The sequence below is a fragment of the Coregonus lavaretus genome, assembly GCF_964263955.1.
Source record: "Coregonus lavaretus genome assembly, chromosome: 28".
NCBI lineage: Eukaryota > Metazoa > Chordata > Actinopteri > Salmoniformes > Salmonidae > Coregonus > Coregonus lavaretus.
The window spans coordinates 23940557-23967894 of NC_140015.1; the positions used below are offsets into that span (position 1 = coordinate 23940557).

The window sequence follows — 27338 nt, forward strand, 5'->3', positions numbered from 1 at the left end:
CGTTGTCAGATTGTCAGTTTGTAAATTCAGAGCGTTTCGCTTTCGGAGCGTTCAGAGCACTGGACGCTCTGGCCGAGAAGTAGGGTTGATACGAGCGTTCTGACCTCAAATGAGAGAACACCTCACTCTGACCATTTTACTTGCCCTAGCAGAGCTGGTTAGGCTGTTTTCATGTTATATAGAACGTTCGTGACTGTAACTGTGCTGCTGGCAACAATTTAATTACATTTTTTTGCAGACGTTTACTTACACCGGTCATATTCAACGGGTATTGCATGTTCGTAAATTCATCAGTTATTAAATTAATCAGTTATTCTGCACTACTGCACACTCAGACGAGAGTGCTCTGAAATCAGAATAGATGGCAAGAGTGAATTTACGAGCGCACCCCTAGGCATCAAAAGTGTTTTTTATAAATCCACTACTTTTTGAAATTATATAATTCACTGACTACTTCTTAGTTAGGCCTATAAGCGGTCTTTTCAGATTGTTCATGTTCATTTACAGATTTCTGCAACAATAAAACATAGAACTTCTGTGAGTATGGGCTAATTGTCAGCCCAGTTTATATAACTTGTGTGAGTATAGGCTACTTGTCAAACGCTGCGCCCAGTTTCTTGATATATGGCACCATCTAGTGAAAATAAAACGGAAGTGCATAACACTGTCATACAGCCTAGGTGAAAAAAGTGTGTGCGCACTTGGACAATGAAGTCATAGCCTAGATATGCTTAAATGTCAGTGTGAGTCATAATATTAGCTTCTGAAAGCTTCACTGAGAATTTTGTTAATCAAATTTGAAGGACATTAATATCACAGTTTCACATAGGCCTACTTCCTGCTATCAGAGGTGTCCTTCAGTAGACCCAATGATAAACTTCGCCGCATTCAAGTGCGCAGCGCAAGAGTAAACGCGAGAGTCGGGGCGGTGGGCAGATAAGATAGGCAAACTTATTTCCTGTACCGTACCTGATTCTACATTGTTGTCTTGCCTACTAAGTGTACATTTACAAGTTGTTAAATCAACGCCTGGAAAATGCAAGCCATCAAGTGTGTGGTTGTTGGAGATGGGTAAGTTCTTTAAGTTATCTATGCGCGCAGATCATGAAGTGGTAGGCTACTTTGATTTGGGTGTATTAATAAGTGGACATTTTGAAAAACTCTCTACTTAGCCTTCTTTTCAAGTGTCTTAATTGGGAGATACATTTTTCTCTGTGTATTGTACTACACATTCTTGTGTCAAGAGACAACTTCTGTTTTTTATGAATTAATTTGTTTCATATTGCATATTGGAGCTGCAGTAATGTGGAATGTATGAACTTTTTATTTGAATTTGGTTGTCATACTCTTAATGATGAGGTTATTGTATGCAGTTTGCACTGTTCATACCTTCCTCATAGCTGTTGTCTGTCAGCTTGATAGACTTGAGTGTGGCAAATTTGTAAAAGGTGCCACAGAACAATCTAACCTTGTTCTAATCTCTATTAGCTAGACAAATAAATAATACTTTCAAGTAACAGTCCTTTTGTGTACAGTATTAACCTTGATGTCCAGAAGCTCAATAGGTCTGATCCTTATCACAGATTCAATACAACAATATAATGATGCCCTCAAGGCAGGAACTTCCCAGTAGAGCAAACCTCTTAACTGTAAAACAGGCCACATAATTAACTCCCTTTAAGTTCCTAATTTGCATGTGCAGTTTTAACATCAGGTTGAGGAATTTAAGATGACTTGATAATGACATTGTTTAACAGTCCTTAAATAAATAAATAAATAAATAAATAAGGAAGAGACACACCAAATTCAGAAGGCAGGAAGGAAGTGCCTACACTCTTAGAAAAAAAGGTGCTATCTAGAACCTAAAACAGTTCAATGGCTGTCCCCATAGGATAACCCTTTGAAGAACCCTTTTGGTTCCAGATAGAACCCTTTTGGGTTCCATGTAAAAACCCTTTCCACAGAGGGTTCTACGTGGAACCCAAAATGGTTCTCCTATGGGGACAGCCAAATAACCCTTTTGGAGTGTATGCAAGATTGGTGACAAGTTGATAAGACAAAATGGATGCTGAGATGCTAGCAGGAGATTGGGATCCGTGGGTGTAATGTCTGTAGGAGAGAGGAGATGGAGAGTAGCTGTTTATAATGAGGGCCTCAATTAAAGAACATTTACAAAGACACAGACAGACAGCAATCAGTAAGGTCAATGCAGTCTTTTCCTGTTTTCCGTTCGTTAACCCTCTTCTCTTTTTGTAAAAGAGAAGTTCTCCTATGCTGCTTTTATCCTCCAGTTTAAGTTCCTCTTTGGTCTGTGGTGCACTCTGTCTGCACAGTCTCATGGTTTATAAAGGAACAAAAACACAGCTGCCACCTAAAACACAGTCACCTTTAACACCCACAACACCACTCTCATACACGGTCGATTCAAAGACCAAAGACACATTTTAGCTTGTTCTTTGTATTTCGACAAAGTGCAGTTATACAGCAAATAGCCTGTATTCAACAGGAAACTTCAGCTTTAGAAAAGTAAGTGAAGTGGATTTATACCCAGTAGCAGAATGGAATTTCATCATGGGTCCCTGATCTGTACTACACAGAAATGCATAATGATGGATATGAATGTCATTATCTTCATGGTGATGTATCCTAAATAGGTACACAAAGGTAGAAATATACATATTTGGGTATTATTCTACACACTGGCTATTTTTTGAATGAGCTCCGCCACCAAACAAAACTACATTTGGTTGGTCTGGACTGGACCAAATCTGAAGCAATTATAGACGTCTATGTTTCACAAGTTTGGACATCAAAGTACAGCACAGTAGTTGTGATGGGGGAAAAATCGATACAGTTACATATCGGGATATTATTTTTGAGTGTACTCGTTTTGACAATATCGCAATATTATTATACGAGTCATGAAGACAGTCAAATTCCACGTGACCGTTTAGTCATGGTAATTAGGCTTCTCCAAGCTCTGATGCTGCAGATGGTCATTAGTAGCCTGCCAAACTTGCTAACTGCCTGGTACTCAGCACTCTATTGTCCCGCTAATCACTCTGACATCAATGCAAATGAATTCGAAAATCTAATCAAACACTTCATGAGAGCCCATGAGCTCATGTTGCGCAACATTTCAATAGGCTATGCAGTTGCGCAAGAAAACAGAGTGATGGCCTCTACTGAAAAGAGGAGGATCAGCTTTCTATAGGCTAGGCCTATTATATTTATTTTCAACTTTCCTAATATTATGCACTTTGCTTATATTTACAACAGGAGTATAGCCTACCTGGCTGGCATGAAAATAAACCATGGGGAAAAGTGTCCTCCATTCGCTATTTAAGTGCATGTATTTTTTCCCCTGCCCCTGTTTCGATACAGGTGCATGATACAGTGGGGGAAAAAAATATTTAGTCAGCCACCAATTGTGCAAGTTCTCCCACTTAAAAAGATGAGAGAGGCCTGTAACTTTCATCATAGGTACACGTCAACTATGACAGACAAAATGAGGAAAAAAAAATCCAGAAAATCACATTGTAGGATTTTTAATGATTTAATTTGCAAATTATGGTGGAAAATAAGTATTTGGTCAATAACAAAAGTTTCTCAATACTTTGTTATATACCCTTTGTTGGCAATGACACAGGTCAAACGTTTTCTGTAAATCTTCACAAGGTTTTCACACACTGTTGCTGGTATTTTGGCCCATTCCTCCATGCAGATCTCCTCTAGAGCAGTGATGTTTTGGGGCTGTCGCTGGGCAACACAGACTTTCAACTCCCTCCAAAGATTTTCTATGGGGTTGAGATCTGGAGACTGGCTAGGCCACTCCTGGACCTTGAAATGCTTCTTACGAAGCCACTCCTTCGTTGCCCGGGCGGTATGTTTGGGATCATTGTCATGCTGAAAGACCCAGCCACGTTTCATCTTCAATGCCCTTGCTGATGGAAGGAGGTTTTCACTCAAAATCTCACGATACATGGCCCCATTCATTCTTTCCTTTACACGGATCAGTCGTCCTGGTCCCTTTGCAGAAAGACAGCCCCAAAGCATGATGTTTCCACCCCCATGCTTCACAGTAGGTATGGTGTTCTTTGGATGCAACTCCGCATTCTTTGTCCTCCAAACACGACGAGTTGAGTTTTTACCAAAAAGTTCTATTTTGGTTTCATCTGACCATATGACATTCTCCCAATCCTCTTCTGGATCATCCAAATGCACTCTAGCAAACTTCAGACGGGCCTGGACATGTACTGGCTTAAGCAGGGGGACACGTCTGGCACTGCAGGATTTGAGTCCCTGGCGGCGTAGTGTGTTACTGATGGTAGGCTTTGTTACTTTGGTCCCAGCTCTCTGCAGGTCATTCACTAGGTGGTTCTGGGATTTTTGCTCACCGTTCTTGTGATCATTTTGACCCCACGGGGTGAGCTCTTGCGTGGAGCCCCAGATCGAGGGAGATTATCAGTGGTCTTGTATGTCTTCCATTTCCTAATAATTGCTCCCACAGTTGATTTCTTCAAACCAAGCTGCTTACCTATTGCAGATTCAGTCTTCCCAGCCTGGTGCAGGTCTACAATTTTGTTTCTGGTGTCCTTTGACAGCTCTTTGGTCTTGGCCATAGTGGAGTTTGGAGTGTGACTGTTTGAGGTTGTGGACAGGTGTCTTTTATACTGAAAACAAGTTCAAACAGGTGCCATTAATACAGGTAATGAGTGGAGGACAGAGGAGCCTCTTAAAGAAGAAGTTACAGGTCTGTGAGAGCCAGAAATCTTGCTTGTTTGTAGGTGACCAAATACTTATTTTCCACCATAATTTGCAAATAAATTCATTAAAAATCCTACAATGTGATTTTCTGGATTTTTTTTCTCTCAATTTGTCTGTCATAGCTGTCTATGATGAAAATTACAGGCCTCTCTCATCTTTTTAAGTGGGAGAACTTGCACAATTGGTGGCTGACTAAATACTTTTTTCCTCCACTGTATGCACCTCGGAATTGGATAAGGACGTTCGCATGCGCGCGATGTGTCTGTCTTGACTTGTAGCCTGTGAGAAAGACCCGATCACGTGATGGAGAGCCGTGTGAGTGAGATGGGAGGTGCTTCGGAGCTGGCAGCATTTAGGGAGGGGCTGCAAAAGGCATGGATTTTGTTTGGGTGCATTATGGCCACACAAAGGGTATGCCACCAGGAAATTTGAAGCATTATCAAGTGCTTCTCAAATTGTGAATGAGAGACTGACGAAGTGTGTACAGCCTGCGCAAAAAAACAAAGCAGAGCTCATGCCTTTCAAGTGACTTTTTTCAAATTATCATTAGAGTTGCATCATGCAGCCTTAAGATGTATTAAAAATCAAAACATATACCCCAACGTTTGTAGAACAACTATAGTTACATTAATAACTCTAAATTAAGCATGTAGGAGTACCTGTTTCTTTGTTAATCCTTTCTATTTTATTCAGCTTTGTTCAATTGTATTCTTCATACTATAAAATAATATACAGTTGAAGTCGGAAGTTTACATACACCTTAGCCAAATACATTTAAACTCAGTTTTTCACAATTCCTGACATTTAATCATTGTAGAAATTCCCTGTCTTAGGTCAGTTAGGATCGCCACTTTATTTTAAGAATGTGAAATGTCCGAATAATTGTAGAGATAATTATTTATTTCACATTCCCAGTGGGTCAGAAGTTTACATACACTCAATTAGTATTTGGTAGCATTGCCTTTAAATTGTTTAACTTGGGTCAAACGTTTTGGGTAGCCTTCAACAAGCTTCCCACAATAAGTTGGGTGAATTTTGGCCCATTCCTCCTGACAGAGCTGGTGTAACTGAGTCAGGTTTGTAGGCCTCCTTGCGCGCACACGCTTTTTCAGTTCTTTCTATAGGATTGAAGTCAGGGCTTTGTGATGGCCACTCCAATACCTTGACTTTGTTGTCCTTAAGCCATTTTGCCACAACTTTGGAAGTATGCTTGAGGTCATTGTCCATTTGGAAGACCCATTTGCGACCAAGCTTTAACTTCCTGACTGATGTCTTGAGATGTTGCTTCAATATATCCACATAATTTTCCTTCCTCATGATGCCATTTATTTTGTGAAGTGCACCAGTCCCTCCTGCAGCAAAGCACCCCCACAGCATGATGCTGCCACCCCCGTGCTTCACGGTTGGGATGGTGTTCTTCGGCTTGCAAGCCTTCCCCTTTTTCCTCCAAACAAACACTTCTATTTTTGTTTCATCAGACCAAAGGACATTTCTCCAAAAAGTATGATCTTTGTCCCCATGTGCAGTTGCAAACCGTAGTCTGGCTTTTTTATGGCGGTTTTGGACCAGTGGTTTCTTCCTTGCTATGCAGCCTTTCAGGTTATGTTGATATAGGACTCGTTTTACTGTGGATATAGATACCTTTGTACCTGTTTCCTCCAGCATCTTCACAAGGTCCTTTGCTGCTGTTCTGGGATTGATTGGCACTTTTCGCACCAAAGTACATTCATCTCTAGGAGACAGAACGCGTCTCCTTCCTGAGCGGGTATGATGGCTGCGTGGTCCCATGGTGTTTATACTTGCGTACTATTGTTTGTACAGATGAACGTGGTACCTTCAGCCATTTGGAAATTGCTCCCAAGGATGAACCAGACTTGTGGAGGTCTACAATTTATTTTCTGACGTCTTGGCAGATTTCTTTTGATTTTCCCATGATGTCAAGCAAAGAGGCACTGAGTTTGAAGGTAGGCCTTGAAATACATCCACAGGTACACCTCCAATTGACTCAAATGATGTCAATTAGCCTATCAGAAGCTTCTAAAGCCATGACATCATTTTCTGGAATTTTCCAAGCTGTTCAAAGGCACAGTCAACTTAGTGTATGTGAACTTCTGACCCACTGGAATTGTGATACAGTGAATTATAAGTGAAATAATCTGTCTGTAAACAATTGTTGGAAAAATGTCCTAACCGACTTGCCAAAACTATAGTTTGTTAACAAGAAATTTGTGGAGTGGTTGAAAAACGAGTTTTAATGACTCCGACCTAAGTGTATGTAAACTTCCGTCTTCAACTGTAAAATAATGCCACGGAATTCTAAGCAAATCTTGTTTGCTAAATGAACTAGTATAGCCCACAGCCATTTGGCAGCGCAGATCAGGACAACTCAGAGTATGCTATTCTGTTCTTCTGAAATAGACTATATTTTCTTCATATCATGCTTCTTTAGACCTGTCTAAGATAAATAATGGATTTATTGTGAGACTGACAGTTATTTGCTTGACAATCACCGGCTGACTACATTTCGTGACCGCCACAGCCCTAACTATACTGTACTGAACTATACTCAACTTTTCTTTACTGTACTCTGCTGAACTATACTCAAATATTCTTTACTGTACTGTACTGAACTATACTCAACTTTTCTTTACTGAACTATACTCAACTATTCTTTACTGTACTGTGCTCTACTGTACTGTACTCTACTGTGCTCTACTGTAATGCAATGTACTGTGCTGTCCAAACTTTTGAACCAATCATGGATGTCTATGTTTGGACCAAATGAAGGCCGGTCCAGATGTCTGTGGATGTAAAAATCAAGGCCAGGTCAGACTAACAAAATGAAACTACTTTTCAACATCCATGGACGTCCGGTGTCGGTCAGTGCTCAGTGGGTGAGGATGCAGGTTACAGTAAATGGAAAGAGATGGGGCTCATGGGTAGGTGTCAGTAAGAGCCGGGAGAGGTGACATTAATGAGAGAGAGAGGGAGAGAGATACTTTAGAATGGTACACTTCATATGAGCTTCTATGCCCCTATCGTCCTGACTGTCACTCAGTGTCACCGCCCTGCCTCCTGCCAGCTCTGTGACACCCCGGTCCCCCTAGCCCCATGAAACAAATAGGCCAACAGCTTAATTCTGGAGTGTGGCATTTAGGTGGAAGTGTGATTTTGACATCTATATCCTCCTAGGTTGTCAGTTTTTTAGGCCAGCGCTTCTGACTGAGAAGTGAGAGCATTAAAAATTAACTCTGCCCAGCCAGTGGTAATGAGGTTGGTCTTTGAAGTCAGATGCTGTATATGTTGGATTCACACCGTGACATATCATCAAAAAGCATTAATGTGCTGTAACTTTTAACTACTGTAGCATGATTGGTACTTAGAGTAATTTGTTCCGTTGTAGAACTTTGAGTTGAAAAAGTAATTGCACTGTTGAAAGAGCACTTTTCAGATGCACCATAGAATATCACCTTTCACATGGTTCCATCAGGTTCATGTAGTAAGTTATCACAATGCTATCTTTGGATTTAGGATTTCCATCCGCCCCTTTCCCTTGTCCATCTGTGTGTGGGGGTAAGGAGAGAGAGGGAGCCTCATGCAGGAGGAGCAGGTGGAGAGTAGGAAGCACGGGAGCAACGGGCCCCTCCGCTTTGACTCAGTTAGACCACAGTCAACAGCATGTGTGTGTGAGTCAGAGGGTAGCAGAGATGGAGACTGCTCAACGACACACTAACTCCCACAGAGAGAGGGAAACAGACACCATCACACTACCCTGTATCTCACTCTCATATCACCTCTCTCTCTCTCTCTCTCTCTCATATCACCTCTCTCTCCCTCTCTCTCTCTCATATCACCTCTCTCTCTCTCATATCACCTCTCTCTCTCTCTCTCTCTCTCTCTCATATCACCTCTCTCTCTCTCTCTCTCTCTCTCTCTCTCTCTCTCTCTCTCTCTCTCTCTCTCTCTCTCTCTCTCTCTCTCTCTCTCTCTCTCTCTCATGTTGCTATAACCAAAATACATTGACTTCAGTTAGTGTGAACAGAACTGTTTCTTGCCACCTAATATAATATACAGTAAGTTATTACTAATCATGTCTTCCACAAGGGCATAAACTGTGAATGTTTCTCCAGTGCTTTTCAATGGCATCTATCGGGTTTCTTCTACCCAACCTTGAATGCTAACCTAATGATGTTCAAGGTGGAGCCAATCTGTAGAAGAAGCTCATGGTAGCCTGCCTACGTATAGCCTGGGGTGTCACTTTCTAATCTTGCCCTAAAAACTTAACTCTGGGAGCACTCCTCAGACTAGGATTCCTTCCCTCGTGCCTGTACATGCAGGTGCGTGCTTCTTATTGGAATTTTACTGCAAAAACTCTGACTGTGTTTTTAACTGCTGCCTGTCAGAGGTGTTTTAGAACACTGACAAGGAGCTAGAGAAAGCTGATTACTGCTTCTCATAATGTAGGCAAGTTTGAAAGAAGCCAGTCATGCTGTTCATTCATCACATTGTACATGGTTAGAATGTCTATTGCCATTCATCATACTGTAGCAAGCAATAAGGACATTCTATTGGCATCTTCTTTGCACAGGGAAAATCAAGAACATTAGTTGGCGCGCTGTTGTTGTACCATTTTATCGTGAGTGGGAGTGGACCATGATAGACACCAAGCTGAATTTAATGATGGTATTCTGGCAAATATGGTTTAAGCTTTCCAAAAAAGAAATGTTAAAAGAATTGACGGAATCTGCAATTTCACGTTTTTTTTTAAACATCCATTTACAATTAATTTGCTCTCGCTTTTAAAAAGTATTTCCTTGCAATATTTTGTTTTGCTATCAATACTTTTGGATTTATGTTTTGCTTTCAATAACATTATTTTTGTTTGCAATAATAATAATTTTGTTCTCGACTTCAAAAGTTTTGCTTGATATTAATGGCACAAAATGAACTCACTCACTAGAGGATGGCACCATATAGTAACACTATTACTCTAAACTAAGGAGTTTAAAGCGACAATCCTAAATTGAAACATTAACAAGTGTCCTCCCCGCCACAGTTTCAGTAAAAAGCTGAGGGATGGGGCTGGAGAAATGCAACCACTTTCAAATCCATAGACTACACTATGGATGCAAGGACTGACCATCCATGATATCACAATTATTGTTTTAACCATGTTTTAGGCAGTGTTTGTTTACATTAACTTTGTTAACAAACATTGAAGTAAATGTGGAGTTTCCTTACATTTTTACATGTGATTGTTTTTCACATGTGATTAGATTTTCACATGCAGAGTTTTTTTTACATGTGAAACTCCAAATGGGATTTTCTCATGTGAATGTTTTTCATGTGAAAATGCATGTGAAACTGCGAATTTGACGTGTTTTTTTTGTAAGGGAAGGGAGTTACTCTGACAGCTGGCAGCTACCCTGTAATGACTATAGGTTCTCTCAGTGTGTGCTTGAGTAAAGGTGTGGCTGTGTGTGTGTGTGTGTGTGTGTGTGCGTGCGATAGTGTGTCAATGTGCTATTGCAGCAAGAAAATGTGTGTATGTGTTGGCACACAACTGATTGCCCAATGTGTGTTTCAGTGCTGTGGGAAAGACATGCCTGCTCATCAGCTACACAACCAACGCCTTCCCTGGAGAGTACATCCCCACAGTGTAAGTACTGGACCACAGACAGACACAGTGGACATGATATAGCTGGTACAGTGCCAAATGTGTGGGCTGAATGGACAAACATCCTACATAATGCCAACAAAGGCCTACATAATGCAACCAATAACCAGAAATAGGAAGTATTGTAATATTCACAATAATTCTAGGGATTGGAATGCTAGATATTGACTTTACTTTCACAAACACCTATGGTATGCAGTTTATATACACTCAGTGGCCAGTTTATTAGGTACACCCATTTACTACTGGTCAGACCCCCCTTTACCTCCAGAACAGCCTGAATTCTTCAATTGTTGCTCAATTGGTATCAAGGGACGTAATGTGGGGAGGGTTTGGCCGGCCGGGATGTCCTTGTCCCATCGCGCTCTAGCGACTCCTGTGGTAGACCGGGCGTATGCACGCTGACTTCAGTCACCAGCTGTACGGTGTTTCCTCCGATACATTTGTGCGGCTGGCTTCTGGGTTAAGCGAGCAGTGCGCCTTTGCGGGGTCGTGTTTTGGAGGACGCATGGCTCTCGACCTTTGCCTCCCACCACGGTAGTTGCAGCGATGGGACAAGACTGTAACTACAAATTTGGATATCACGAAAAAGGGGTAAAAAGTAAAAAATTAAATAAAACGGTATATGCTGTGTAAGGTTTTCCACTGTGATTTGTTCTAGATGTAATGGACTCATTTGTCTTACAGGTTTGATAACTACTCAGCCAATGTGATGGTGGACAGTAAGCCAGTGAATCTGGGACTGTGGGATACAGCAGGACAGGAGGACTATGACAGACTCAGACCTCTGTCCTATCCTCAGACGGTAACACACACACACACATATACAGAATCTCTATTACAAATTATATACAGTGGGGTCTGGAATTATTGACACCCTTGATAAAGATGAGCAGTAATGACTGTATACTGTAAAATGTATAATGGATGCTACCATGATTACGGATAATCCTGAATGAATCGTGAATAATTATGAGTGAGGGTCAAAGATCATACTCCCAAGACATGCTAAACTCCCCTGTTACTGGTAATGGTGAGAGGTAAGCATGTCTTATGACTTAAACTAAATCTCTTTGAATAATTGTATTAGTATAAAATTATATAATTTCACATTTATTTGGAGCACAGAATATAGCTCAGTATTTGCATGATACATTTTATACAATCATTTAACGGTCATCTTTATCAAGGGTGTCAATAATTTCGGACCCCACTGTACGTCTTCTACATCACTGATACACCTTTCTACCCTTCAGGACAACCCCATGTATTACTCCTTACACCTTCACTAACCAATGACCACAGTATATAAATCACTATATCCTAATCTGTTTACACCATCAACACATCTCCCTACTCCTTTAATACTACCATTGATCAGACGCTATGTTTGTCTCCTAGGATGTGTTCCTCATCTGTTTCTCTCTGGTGAGCCCAGCATCGTTTGAGAACGTCAGAGCCAAGGTGAGTGGATTCTGTATGATCTTTATGGCTGTTGTGCTACAATGTATAGGTACATATAGTATGCAATACACACTTACATATTCTATTTGATCCGCCTCCTGTGTTTTCCTCTGCACTTAATGCAGGGATAGCAGATTACATTGTTTTCATAATGTAGGTGTTGATTGGCATTGATTGATACAGCACGATTATAAAGGTTGCAGCATCCCCCAGAGCTGCAGTATATAGCATACATTATAGGTTAATATACGGAGAGATTAACGTGTCAATACTGTTGATCACTCCTAAAGCACTTACCTTTCTGTGAATATAGATGAGTCATCATTATATTTACATTTTAGTCATTTAGCAGACGCTCTTATCCAGAGCGACTTACAGTTAGTGAGTGCATACATTTTCATACTGCCCCCCCTGTTAGTAATACAGAGGTGGTTGATGGAAAACAGAGCAAGAAAACAGTAGTATGCCAGTTAATCTATTAAATGCCCATCATGATTAAGATAATGATAGTTGGCCTGTGAAATGAGTCTAAACACATAGAGAAATCAATAATTGTATAATGGATAGGCTACTCTGGTTTACCTGCTTTCAATAGAAAATTGAAGTGTACTGTATAATAAAACTAACATATTGCAGATTCTGGCATTTCTAGTACAGTAATAAGATATAGTCCAATGGGCAACAAATATGTTTTATATTTTAACTATGTCTGAGTAATGCTATTATCAATAGTTGTTTTGTGTTCTGCTGCTTTCAGCTCTACCTATTGCTGCAAAGGCCATGGTTTATTCGCTTAAGTCAGACAGTCATAAATTAAGTATTTCAAATCCAAGGACTAGAACAACACATCTATTCAGGTAGCACGTTGCATACCCATTGGATTCTTCGCCAATGAACCTCACTCCATTTGAATAGGATATAGAAATCTGTTCATCAACAGAAATCAATCATATTCATTCAGGTTTACGTCAGAGAGAGGTAATCATCTCTTCTTTAACGGAGTCAAACATGGATGTCCCATGTGAACTTAACTCCCATAATGCACGCTGAGACCTCGACCTACTCCCCCGGCTAACTGTCAGGGTCTGTGTCTTTTCACTGCACGGGGCACGCATTCCACATGTTACCATGGCAGCTCTCAGCTACTGCTGAACGAAGCTGTCCTTGAGCCCTCTATCGCTCTTCCACCGTTCTGATGAAAAGGAGAAGATAGTAATTGTCCCATCCTGTCTCTCCATCTCCATCTCTCCAGAAGTCATGGTGTTTAGAACTGACACATTACTATAGAAGTTGAATTCACATCAAAGCTATAAAATCACCAAAAAAGCCTGCCAAACTTGACCCTTTTCAGACGCTTTTATTGTTGCTTCTTCTCATACCATTGCGTCAGCCATAGGCTTTGTCAAATGACAGCAAAGTGTCTGACTCCTCTGACTACAATGTCAACCGTTTGAATTGAGCTAATTAGTTTGGGAACTGTCAGTGTTGGAGTTATATCAAGGGCAGTGGAGATCAAAAAATAATGAGATTTGATCAATCTGCTTTACTTGATATGACATTGTCAAAACAACCCTAATATGGTCCAGAGTGGTCTGAAGGCAGGTCTGGTAGGTCGCTAAAAAGCATGAATGTGCTATCTATTCTACTGCATAGACTTGGTGCTCAAACTAAGGGGGGGGAGGGGGGGGGGGGATTGTTCTTGATATTGGCAATTATTGAAAAGACCAGCGTTAATCCATTCCAATTTGTGCCGTTTTGAATCGCACCGCTTGCCCAAATGACTTTACTCAGCCCTTTAATTTATGATTAGCTTCAAACAATAGCAATCTTGCTTCTCCAGCCCTTATGTAAATGTTTGCCTCTTTTCACATTTCAAGAACAAAATTCTTTATTAGTTTTTTCCTCCTCTCTCTCCATCTTTCTCAGTCTGTTTTTTCATGGCATGTTCCCAATGAGTCTCCATGGTAACATTGCCCATGTATGCAAATGGAGCCTTGGTAGATTAGCAGGCTTTCAGGTGACATTAGGATCTATTTAAAATGGAAGGTAGGCTACAGACTGTGTGGGGGAAGAGTCACAGCCATGTAGCGTGTTGCTCCCACTAACCCACCCATGTCACTCTGGTAATTGCCTGTCAAAAGGAGATTCAATTGACCCGTGTTATCTCTGATTATTGCCATGGTACACCTCCTACTGCTATCACCATTTTGGATCAACGGGAGATCAATAATCAATTAGCCATCGCTCCAATCTTCTCCTGAGAAGGTTTGTCTTCCATTATCATAACACTGTACTGGCCAACTCATGTCTTAAACTAGCAGAATTAAATTCCCTCACTCAGTTTCAGAGAGATACAGAGGGATTTACTAGTAAACTAAAGGTGCCATTTTCTAAAACACAGAATTGCCCATCATCTCCCCACACCACTAAATGAATGTGTTTCCATTTCATCCAGTCAGCCTCGATGGAAGTTAGAGATTATTTAACTCATGGCACCATCGCCTTTCTTAGTAGGAAGCTGGGAAGTGTTATTTGTTAAAGTGATATCTGTTACCTGTCCTGGTATATAGAGAACCATCCTTTAATCTCTCCTCCACAGAGTCTGTGAGGGTCAGGGCAGAGGTAACCCCTTAGTTCCTGAATAGTGAAAGCCTTTTATTGTAAAGCTCATCTTCAAATCAAAAATCACATTTTATTTGCCACATGCGCCGAATACAACAGGTGTAGACCTTACAGTGAAATGCTTACTTACAAGCCCTTAACCAACAATGCAGTTTTAAGAAAATAAAAAGTGTTAAGTAAAAAATAGAAAGTAAAAAATAACAAATAGCTGCAGTAAAATAAAATAACAGTAGGGAGGTTATATACAGGGGGTACTGGTTCAGAGTCAATGTGTGGGGGCACCGGTTAGTCGAGGGAATTGAGGTAATGTACATGTGGGTAGAGTTAAAGTGACTATGCATAGATAATAAACAGAGTAGCCATGGTTATCTGTTCAGGAGTCTTATGGCTTGGGGGTAGAAGCTGTTAAGAAGCCTTTTGGACCTAGACTTGGCGCTCCGGTACCGCTTGCCGTGCGGTAGCAGAGAGAACAGTCTATGACTAGGGTGGCTGGAGTCTTTGACAATGTTTAGGGCCTTCCTCTGACACCGCCTGGTATAGAGGTCCTGGATGGCAGGAAGCTTGGCCCCAGTGATGTACTGGGTCGTACGCACTACCCTCTGTAGTGCCTTGCGGTCGGAGGCCGAGCAGCTGCCATACCAGGCAGTGATGCAACCAGTCAGGATGCTCTCGATGGTGCAGCTGTATAACTTTTTGAGGATCTTTTGCGTCTCCTGAGGGGGATAGGCTTTGTTGTGCCCTCTTCACGACTGTCTTGGTGTGTTTGGACCATGATAGTTTGTTGGTGTGTCACGTTCGTTGAATACAGGATTGGACCAAGGTGCAGCGTGGTATGCGTACATGTTCGTTTATTAAATAAACACTGAACAAAACAACAAAAGTAACGTAACGTGAAGTTCTAAAGGCTAACATCAAACAAGCCAAACACACAGAAACAAGATCCCCCAAAACAGGTAGGCAACATGGCTACCTAAGTATGATCCCCAATCAGAGACAACGATCGACAGCTGCCTCTGATTGGGAACCACACCCAGCCAACATAGATCTACAATATCTAGATCTATACATAGAAATTCACACCCTGACCAAACCAACTAAAGAAAACCGGGCTCTCAAGGCCAGGGCGTGACAGTGATGTGGACACCAAGGAACTTGAAGCTCTCAACCTGTTCCACTACAGCCCCGTCGATGAGAATGGGGGCATGCTCAGTCCTCTTTTTTTCCTGTAGTCCACAATCATCTCCTTTGTCTTGATCACATTGAGGGAGAGGTTGTTGTCCTGGCACCACACGGCCAGGTCTCTGACCTTCTCCCTATAGGCTGTCTCATCGTTGTCGGTGATCAGGCCTACCACTGTTGTGTCGTCGGCAAACTTAATGATGGTGTTGGAGTCGTGCCTGGCCTTGCAGTAATGGGTGAACAGGGAGTACAGGAGGGGACTGAGCATGCACCCCTGAGGGGCCCCCATGTTGAGGATCAGCGTGGCAGATGTGTTGTTACCTACCCTTACCACCCTTGCAGAGGGAGGTGTTTAGTCCCAGGGTCCTTAGCTTAGTGATGAGCTTTGAGGGCACTATGGTGTTGAACGGTGAGCTGTAGTCAATGAATAGCATTCTCACATAGGTGTTCCTCTTGTCCAGGTGGGAAAGGGCAGTGTGGAGTGCAATAGAGATTGCATCATCTGTGGATCTGTTGGGGCGGTATGCAAATTGGAGTGGGTCTAGGGTTTCTGGGATAATGGTGTTGATGTGAGCCATGACCAGCCTTTCAATGCACTTCATGGTTACAGACGTGAGTGCAAAGGGTCGGTAGTCATGTAGGCAGGTTATCTTAGTGTTCTTGGGCACAGGGACTATGGTGGTCTGCTTGAAACATGTTGGTATTACAGACTCAGTCAGGGACATGTTGAAAATGTCAGTGAAGACACTTGCCAGTTGGTCAGCACATGCTCGGACTACGCATCCTGGTAATCTGTCTGACCCTGCGACCTTGTGAATGTTGACCTGTTTAAAGGTCTTACTCACATCGGCTATGGAGAGCGTGATCACATAGTCATCCGGAACAGCTGATGCTCTCATGCATGCTTCAGTGTTGCTTGCCTCGAAGCGAGCATAGAAGTGATTTAGCTCGTCTGGTAGGCTCGTGATTCAATCTTAGTCCTGTATTGACTCTTTGCCTGTTTGATGGTTCATCAGAGGGCATAGCGGGATTTCTTATAAGCGTCCGGGTTAGAGTCCCGCTCCTTGAAAGCAGCAGCTCTACCCTTTAGCTCAGTGCGGATGTTGCCTGTAATCCATGGCTTCTGGTTGGGGTATGTACGTACGGTCACTGTGGGGACGACGTCATCAATGCACTTATTGATGAAGCCAGTGACTGATGTGGTGTACTCCTCAATGCTATCGGAAGAATCCCGGAACATAGTCCAGTCTGTGCTAGCAAAACAGACCTGTAGCTTAGCATCTGCGTCATGTGACCACTTCCTTATTAACCGAGTCACTGGTGCTTCCTGTTTTAGTTTTTGCTTATAAGCAGGAATCAGGAGGATAGAGTTATGGTCAGATTTGCCAAATGGAGGGCGAGCGAGAGCTTTGTACGCGTCTCTGTGTGTAGAGTAAAAGTGGTCTAGAGTTTTTTTTTCCTCTGGTTGCACATTTAACATGCTGGTAGAAATTAGGTAGAACGGAGTCCCCGGCCACTAGGAGCTCTGCCTCTGGATGAGTGTTTTCCTGTTTGCTTATGGCCTTATACAGCTCATTGAGTGCAATCTTAGTGCCAGCATCGGTTTGTGGTGGTAAATAGACAGCTACGAATAATATAGCTAAAAACTCTCTTGGTAAATAGTGTGTTCTACAGCTTATCATGAGATACTCTACTTCAGGCGAGCAAAACCTTGAGACTTCCTTAGTATTAGATTTTATGCACCAGCTGTTGTTTACAAATATACACAGACCACCACCCCTTGTCTAACCGGAGTCAGCCGTTCTATCCTGCCGATGTAGCGTATATCCCGCTAGCTGTATGTTAGCCATGTCGTTGTTCAGCCACGACTCGGTGAAACATAATATATTACAGTTTTTAATGTCCCGTTGGTAGGATAACCTTGATCTTAGGTTGTCCAATTTATTTTCAAATGATTGTACGTTGGCTAATAGGATTGATGGAAGAGGCAGTTTACTCACTCACCGTCGGATCCTTACAAGGCACCCCGACCTACGTCCACGATATCTCCGTCTCTTTCTCATGCGAATGACGGGGATTTGGGCCTTGTCGGGTGTCTGTAGAATATCCTTCGCGTCCGACTCGTTGAAGTAAAAATCTTCGTCCAATACGAGGTGAGTAATTGCTGTCCTGATATCCAGAAGCTTTTTTTGGTCATAAGAGACGGTGGCAGAAACATTATGTACAGAATCAATTACAAATAACGCGAAAAAACACACATAATAGTACAATTGGTTAGTTTGCCGTCAATGAGTCCTCCTAAGGAGGTAAGACTCTGGGAGATCTACCCCAGTCCTTTGTGTGGCATTCAAGGTTTGATGGCAGGAAGGCCAAAGAGTGCAGAGGAGTGGGCGCTTTGTCCCCACAGACAAAGTCTACATAATGGCTACCCTGCAAGGGGAAGAGAGACAGACACGAGAGGCAGCAAAACCTTGGTGAATGGAACCGAGAATTCTTGATGCATTTTTCACATAATATAGTGTGTGTGTGTGTGTTTTCTCAGTAGACTCAGTGAAATGCCTGAAATGTGTGTGTGTGTGCGTGCTTCATTGTCACTGTTCTCATTACTATACATTAATGCGCTATAAAAAGGAAAATTTTTAAACCTTGACATTCCCTCCACTCTGCTGTAACAGCTAATGATGGCTTGCAGAGTGGGTCCTATATTTCATTAGAGACACCAATAATTACTGACTTCTAAACATACGTAGAGCTGTTAACCAGGTGTTAAGCAGAGAAGCTAAAATAAGCGAAGGTGACTCACTAACAGTCTGTGTCATTCATAAGCATTAATCAGCTCCTATTCTGCAAAAGCATACACTGCTCTCTCATTTCTATCAATTACTCAATGTGGATGAAGGGACTTCCTTTTTCATCATGCTGACGTTGTCAGACATTTTATTTGAATAATGTGTATTATAATGACGGTATTGATAATAGTAATAATAATAATAGTATCCTAGATGTTATGTGTGAGGAGCTACATACACCAGGAATGAAACTGGCTACCAGATAATACAGTAGTAGAACCAGAGGGGAAGAGGCAAAGCGAGAGGCTTGACTCTGCCCCAAAATCTGTCCAGGAGAAGCAGACCAAGTGGGGATTTTTTGTAATGAGTGTCGAATTTCGTAAAAAAAAAAATGTAATTCTAATTTGCTACGGGAGGCTTATTTGAGCTAATTTAAGTTTTGTAATGTTTAGGTTGTTACTAATGTTCTGATGTAAGTGGACACACGTGGCATTCCGACAACTTTGAGAAAGAAAAATATATTTCTAAGTTATGCCTGTTGTTCACACGTGTATCTGCCCTCTCATTTGTTAGAATATTCCCGCCTGACCCCGCCTCCTCCCGTCTGCATTCCGCCTTTTGTGGACATTTATTCTCATTATTAAAGCGGTCAGTCCAGTATCTTGTCAGTATATAGATCATCTTTGGTAGAATTAAAGATGAGCTGTATCACAGAAAAGGAAGTGAAAAGTAATTCTGTGTCTTTGGCTGCGGCCATGTTGACCTGCTCTGTGTGTGTGCTTGCTCCCCCTAGTGGTACCCTGAGGTACGACACCACTGCCCCTCCACACCCATCATCCTGGTTGGCACCAAGCTGGATCTGAGGGACGAGAAGGAAACCATTGAGAAGCTGAAGGAGAAGAAGCTAGCGCCCATCACCTACCCACAAGGCTTAGCACTAGCCAAAGAGATAGGTACGTAGGTCTCTGGGATCCTGAATTAGTGATCATGCATCAGGGATCAACCATGATTGATATACAGTAGTCACTCTGGGTTTGTGATTGGACATGACTGAATCAGCGATTGATTGATTATCTGTCATTGTAATGATTGTTGTTCACAGAGCTGTACAGTATCATGGAACACTTTGTACTCTGCTCTGAGTCCTTATACTTGTTGAACACTGCATAGTTGTTGATGTTATGTCGCCCTAGCTTCACATTCTTGGAATCATCACCCGCCAGCCGTGTATTATGCCAAATAAACAGTCTATCCTCTCCATATCCCTCATACATCTTCTGTGTGTGTTTTCTGGGTAGACTCGGTAAAGTACCTGGAATGCTCTGCCCTGACCCAGCGGGGGCTGAAGACGGTGTTTGACGAGGCCATCCGAGCGGTGCTGTGCCCCCAGCCCACCAAGGTAAAAAAACGACCCTGTCTACTCATCTGATCTCAGACCTGTGGACAGACCAAGAGGGAATGGCTCAGGAATCGCACAACAGCAAATGTTGACTTTAGTTAAATACAAAGTTTGGCAGTTTTACAAAGTGGTCTAATGTTCAGATGAGTCAACATATGTAGTGTTGAGTCTTGCCATCTGTAGTGTAGATCCAGCTATACGTATGTAGTGTATGCCTCAATCCCAAATGAATGGAAGATAATAGAACCGTCTAATTGTACCATTACAGATGGTGCCGACCTTTCCCACTCATTGGGGATTGAGGCATATAGCTGGATGTACAGAACAGATGGATTCATCTCAACGTTAGACCACTGTTCAGGTCTGAAAACAACCATCAGACTTTCTGGATCATCACTATAAATGTCCTTAATATTTTCAAGACAAATCCAGGATAAGAACACATGGATAAGTGTTTTAGATTCATATATTGGTATTTGTTTTTGGTTTCTGACTCATTTTCTCGACAGTACCTCACTTCTTCTATATGGTTTGTTTATGCAGTGACTGGTCCTTACTGTACAAGAAAGACACTGAAAAATAAATAGACCAAACATTACGGTGTGTATAGTCAGAAATGTATTGTAAAATTCCGAACCAATTGCACCATCCTTTCCAATAACGTAAGAAACTCTCTAAAATGATCATGTTGTTTACTGTATAAAATGTATTTTTTATATTTTGACATGATACAGCATTGTACTATATTTCTTAGATACTGTATTACTTCTCTCTCTATTACAATTTTACATATGAGTGTCTCATTCTGTACTGATCAAAACTTATTTTCTATTAAGTGCCTTCTTCCATTGGGGTAGAATTAGTGAAATTAGCTTTTACTCTCCCCTCCATATTTGTATTTTATTTGGCTCTATACTCCATCATTTTAGATTTGATACAGAATGTTTCATATACACTGAGTATATCAAACAAAAGGAACACCTTCCGAATATTGAGTTTGCACCCCCCCCCCCCCCCCTCAGAACAGCCTCAATTCGTAGGGGCATGGACTCTACAAGGTGTCGGAAGCGTTCCACAGGGATGCTGGCCCATGTTGACGCCAATGCTTCCCACAGTTGTGTGAAGTTGGCTGGATGTCCTTTGGGTGGTGGACCATTCTTGATACACACGAGAAACTGTTGAGCGTGAAAAACCAGCAGCGTTGCAGTTCTTGACAAAAACCTGTGCACCTGGCACCTGCTGCCATACCCCGTTCAAAGGCGCTTACATTTTTTGTCTTGCCCATTCACCCTCAGAATGGCACACATACACAATCCATGTCTCAATTGTCTCAAGGCTTAAAAATCATTCTTTAACCTGTCTCCTCCCCTTCATCTACACTGATTGAAGTGTATTTAACAAGTGATATTAATAAGGGATCATAGCTTTCACCTGAATTCACATGGTCAGTCTATGTCATGGAAAGAGCAGGTGTTCTTAATGTTTTGTATACTGAGTGTTAAGGGGACAGTACAGCATGCCAGCTTTTATTTGAGGGTATTTTCATACATACATTATCTGTTTTGCCGTTTGGAAATGAAAGCACTTTATGTTTCTAGGCACCCCATTTGAAGAAATCATAAGTATTTGGACTTAAATCAAAAGTTTAGTATTTGGTCCCATTTTCCTTGCACATCAAGCTTGTGACTTTTCAAATGTGTTGGGTGCTGGCCTCCCGAGTGGCACAGCGGTCTAAGGCACTGCATTGCAGTGCTTGAGGCGTCAGTACAGACCCGGGTTTGATCCCGGGCTGTGCCGCAGCCGGCTGCGACCGGGAGACCCATGAGGCGGCGCACAATTGGCCCAGCGTCGTCCGGGTTAGGGGAGGGTTTGGCCGGCCGGGATGTCTTTGTCCCATCGCGCTCTAGCAACTCCTGTGGCGGGCCGGGCGCATGCATGCTGACACGGTCCCCAGTTTTACTGTGTTTTCTCCGACATATTGGTGCGGCTGGCTTCCGGGTTAAGCGAGCAGTGTGTCAAGAAGCAGTGCGGCTTGGCGGGGTCGTGTTTCGGAGGACGCATGGCTCTCAACCTTTGCCTCTCCCGAGTCCGTACAGGAGTTGCAGTGATGGGACAAGACTGTAACTACCATTTGGGGTGAAACATTTATTATAAAAATACATGTTGGGTGCTTTTGCGGTTCATTTTGGTTGTGTTTCAGATTATGTTTTGGAACTGAATGGTGAATAATGTCTTGTGCCAATATGTTTCATGTGGATGCTACCATGATTATGGACAATCTTGAATGAATCGTGAATAATGATATGTGGCACAAAGATCATACCCACCCCCCCACCCCCCCCAACCAAAAATAAAGGATTGTTTTGTTGTAGCCTCTGAATGGCATCTCAGTCATTATTTAATTATGATTTTCTTAATCATGGCAATATCAGGATTAATTTAGAAGTGTTCAGAAACATCTAATCAAGGGAATATAGGACCAAATCAAGGAATATGGGACCAAATACTAAACTTTTGACTATTTTAATACACTATAAGTGAATTTGTCCAAAAACTACTGACCTATTCTCATGGGCGGGGACTAGATACATACAGTGTTTTCATTTCTAAACAGTAAAACAGATAGGCCTATGTATGAGAATACCCTCAAATAAAAGGTGACATGCTGTACTTTCGCCTCATATGAAACATTTAATCTCAAATCCAAAATGCTGGAGTATAGAGCCAAATAAAAAATTGTATATACCAGTATACAAGTTCTACTGGGGCCTATTTTTACAACAGCTACCTAGACATCCTCTCCCCTCCAGGGCTACAGCATTGTACTGTGATGTGTCAGAAACCGACATGTACTACCATATACATCTTTAAATAAACTCTTATTTTCTCTAGTAGCCTTGTGTATTGATTCCAACCACAGGCATCACTCTCTCATGTTTCCTGTAGGGGGAATAGATGATCTGCAGAGAGGCAGGATGTAGGGGTTTATTCCTCTGACTCATGACAGGCATCTCTGCTGAACCCTTTGATTCATCCTTCTGGCAACTAGACTCTGAGCAAACTTTGATACAAAGTCGTTTTCACACATACAGTTAAGGGTTTATTCAAACACCCATGTTTTGCAAGGGTGCTTTGGCTGTTCTCTCCTCAGGTACAGCACAGTAGGCTACAATACAGTGTGTGCTGGATGCTGCTGGAACAGATGTTTCAGTAATCGAACATGAGCTCTGTGTGTAGTCCTAATGATAAAGGCTGTCATTGAATCACTACTTGAAAGCCTGGTGTGATTGTGTTGGTTTTAGCCAAAGATGTAGACCAGTGCTCTCCAACCCTGTTCCTGGAGCGTTACCGTCCTGTAGGTTTTCACGCTAATCCTAATCTAGCGCACCTGATTCTAATAATTAGCTGGTTGGTAAACTGAATCAAGTTAGTTACAACTGGGGTTGGAGCAAAAACCTACAGGACGGTAGCTCTCCAGGAACAGGGTTGAGGATCCCTGATGTAGACACACACACACACTCCGTAGAGCTAAGTTTCATTAAATTAAGTAAGTCATTAAGACTAGCTTTTTGGTTGAGACTGATGTGCCTGCGCTCAACAACAGATGATTGAGAACGGGGAACCTGGAGCGGGCTGCTTATCCACTGTAGAACCACTGGTCCACAACCGCTCCAGGCACTGTCTGATAAGCTGATTTGGATGGTGATTAAGTTTGTTATTGTAGCTGTGAACACACAACTCAGCCCAGCCTCTGGGTCCTTGTCAGACCAGCTCTGATCTGCCACGTGTGTCCTCTGTGTGTGTCTCTGTGTGACTGCCTGGTAAAGTAACTTCAATCAGACACCCTCCCATTGACATCAAAGGGTGTTAAGCCAAAGTACAAACACTGCTGTCACTAAGTTCACAGCTCCAGCTCTCAGCCACATCAGAACCTGTTTGATTGAGCCCTGGAGTTGAAGAGACATTACAGGTTATAGTGAAGTTAGATGACGAGACATTACAGGTTATAGTGGAGATAGATGAAGAGACATTACAGGTTATAGTGGAGATAGATGACGAGACATTACAGGTTATAGTGGAGATAGATGAAGAGACATTACAGGTTATAGTGGAGATAGATGACGAGACATTACAGGTTATAGTGGAGATAGATGACGAGACATTACAGGTTATAGTGGAGATAGATGACGAGACATTACAGGTTATAGTGGAGATAGATGAAGAGACATTACAGGTTATAGTGGAGATAGATGAAGAGACATTACAGGTTATAGTGGAGATAGATGACGAGACATTACAGGTTATAGTGGAGATAGATGAAGAGACATTACAGGTTATAGTGGAGATAGATGAAGAGACATTACAGGTTATAGTGGAGATAGATGACGAGACATTACAGGTTATAGTGGAGATAGATGACGAGACATTACAGGTTATAGTGGAGATAGATGACGAGACATTACAGGTTATAGTGGAGATAGATGAAGAGACATTACAGGTTATAGTGGAGATAGATGAAGAGACATTACAGGTTATAGTGGAGCGAAATCAGGCCACATACAGTACATTCCTGATTATTAGGGCCTAGTGACTATAGCTAGAGCCTAGAGTTATTCCTGGTTAAGACACATGGTAAGGAAGAACTCAGTCCTAACAAGATACCAGACATATAAACATGTGGCTTTCAGAGAATAAGACGGGCAATATGTGTAAAGTCAGGGCGGTCCCATGGCACCGTGCTCAACGATGCTGCCAGTGAGGAGGATCAAGGAGGCAGTTGCCACCGTCGCCTCGTATCACAGAGCATCACTGAGCTAAAGACAGAAAGGCAATCAGCTGGAGTCAAAGCTCATACTGCACACAGACACTCTGTGGGTGCAATTGATGCACAATGCCCCTAAATAGCTTCTTAGATTAAAGTAAAGGGGAGGGTTCAGCTGAGGTTAGCTCCCAGGATCAGTACTCTGCCACCGGCTGCAAATGAGAGACCCTGGCCCCATCCGAGGGTAAGCGTTTAAGGAATTTCAATGAGCAGATCTCATTGCAATGCAGAGGGGAAAATAGAGCATGTGAACACGTTGATGGTGTATTAGGTGGTATATGCTGCCCACAGTACTGTAGCCAGAGGAGTTTGGGATCAGATCCAAAACTGTCTGATATGCTGTATCTTTCCTCCTGAACGGAATTCAGATTAGCCTATCAGAGGACTCATAATGTTGAAGAATGCTGGTTATGTAAAGCACCTTGAGGAAACAGAAAATAATATTCACCCATACAAAATGGTTGAATGTACTGTAGCTTCATTCAGCGTAATTTCGTTGTTGTATTTCCAATTGTCTCAGAGGACAATGTTTGAAGGTCATCACACACATTCAACATACTAGCGTACTGATTTCCCCCATGACAGCTTTTGAGTAATTTCTAAGCCAACATTTGACAGACACTTCCACAAAAACTGTACATGATGCCTCCTGGCCTGGTCTCGCAAAATGGGGATCTCAATGCTGCCTGTCCCTGTCTCCCTGCAGTTTCCTCTGGCACATATCTTGTACTGAATACAGAAACAACATGCTCTATTCACAATACAGTAGGCAGAATCAAAGGTAGTAACAAAAATAGTGTTTGTCCATATCTCTTAACAGCATAAAGATACTATGTTTCATACTGAATAATTAATATAATATATTATCTCATCGTTACACTATTGGTATAATACAAAATCAAATCATTATTTAAATCTCTATATATGGTTTGAGATTCACTCTTGAACTATGGCACTCTCTTGGCACGACACTACCCAAATCTTCTTCTTTCATCCTTGTTCTATTGAAGTCTCCAAACTCTAGTGTGTGGCGTCTCTCTCTTTCCTAACAGGCTAAGGGGGAGAGAATGAGGATATTCATTAATTTATTTTCCCTCCTTCTTTCCCTGACCGAGGATGACCTTGTACGACCTTTCCTCTGAGACGTCATTATTACACAACCACAACAGAAACCTAGTATGTAGGCCAACTCTTCACTCCAATACGGGTCAATCTCTGACTGAAATGTGTGTGTGTGGTATTAACATAGGGGCATGGGTCTAAGCAGATGAGGTGTGTTTCCATCATTAGTTAAACCAGAAGATGCTCCATCCTTCCAGCCCTCAATCTCCCTGTCTGTCCCCCTGTTACTGGGCTCTGGTACTGACCCTGGGGCCAGCTGGTGCAGGGCCACATGATCCTCTCTGGCACTCCACTGAAGATGCTGCTACAGTGGGGGGAAAAAGTATTTAGTCAGCCACCAATTGTGCAAGTTCTCCCACTTAAAAAGATGAGAGAGGCCTGTAATTTTCATCATAGGTACACGTCAACTATGACAGACAAATTGAGAAAAAAAAATCCAGAAAATCACATTGTAGGATTTTTAATGAATTTATTTGCAGATTATGGTGGAAAATAAGTATTTGGTCACCTACAAACAAGCAAGATTTCTGGCTCTCACAGACCTGTAACTTCTTCTTTAAGAGGCTCCTCTGTCCTCCACTCGTTACCTGTATTAATGGCACCTGTTTGAACTTGTTATCAGTATAAAAGACACCTGTCTACAACCTCAAACAGTCACACTCCAAACTCCACTATGGCCAAGACCAAAGAGCTTCCCTGCACCAGGCTGGGAAGACTGAATCTGCAATAGGTAAGCAGCTTGGTTTGAAGAAATCAACTGTGGGAGCAATTATTAGGAAATGGAAGACATACAAGACCACTGATAATCTCCCTCGATCTAGGGCTCCACGCAAGATCTCACCCCGTGGGGTCAAAATGATCACAAGAACGGTGAGCAAAAATCCCAGAACCACACGGGGGGACCTAGTGAATGACCTGCAGAGAGCTGGGACCAAAGTAACAAAGCCTACCATCAGTAACACACTACGCCGCCAGGGACTCAAATCCTGCAGTGCCAGACGTGTCCCCCTGCTTAAGCCAGTACATGTCCAGGCCCATCTGAAGTTTGCTAGAGTGCATTTGGATGATCCAGAAGAGGATTGGGAGAATGTCATATGGTCAGATGAAACCAAATTTTATATTTAGGTAAAAACTCAACTCGTCGTGTTTGGAGGACAAAGAATGCTGAGTTGCATCCAAAGAACACCATACCTACTGTGAAGCATGGGGGTGGAAACATCATGCTTTGGGGCTGTTTTTCTGCAAAGGGACCAGGACGACTGATCCGTGTAAAGGAAAGAATGAATGGCGCCATGTATCGTGAGATTTTGAGTGAAAACCTCCTTCCATCAGCAAGGGCATTGAAGATGAAACGTGGCTGGGTCTTTCAGCATGACAATGATCCCAAACACACCGCCCGGCAACGAAGGAGTGGCTTCGTAAGAAGCATTTCAAGGTCCTGGAGTGGCCTAGCCAGTCTCCAGATCTCAACCCCATAGAAAATATTTGGAGGGAGTT

The 27338-nt window shown here is 42.3% G+C and overlaps 1 protein-coding gene across 1 annotated transcript; it reads left to right on the top strand.

Annotated features, from left to right (window-relative positions):
• Positions 1-884: 884 nt before the first annotated feature.
• LOC311104394 (ras-related C3 botulinum toxin substrate 2-like) lies at positions 885-22784 on the top strand. The gene is made up of 7 exons (XM_084146212.1): positions 885-1071; positions 10355-10426; positions 11132-11249; positions 11846-11908; positions 19292-19451; positions 19797-19897; positions 20166-22784. The coding sequence occupies exons 1-7, from the start codon at positions 1037-1039 to the stop codon at positions 20244-20246; spliced, it is 630 nt and encodes a 209-aa protein (XP_084002338.1). The 5' UTR covers positions 885-1036; the 3' UTR covers positions 20247-22784.
• The last annotated feature ends 4554 nt before the right edge of the window (positions 22785-27338 follow it).

Excerpts from the sequence above, each read along its gene's own strand:
- LOC311104394 (XM_084146212.1), top strand. The coding sequence starts at position 1,037 with ATGCAAGCCATCAAGTGTGTGGTTGTTGGAGATGG. Across the intron at positions 19,452-19,796 it reads AGCACTAGCCAAAGAGATAG|ACTCGGTAAAGTACCTGGAA; the intron begins GTACGTAGGTCT and ends TTTTCTGGGTAG. Across the intron at positions 19,898-20,165 it reads TGTGCCCCCAGCCCACCAAG|ATGGTGCCGACCTTTCCCAC; the intron begins GTAAAAAAACGA and ends GTACCATTACAG.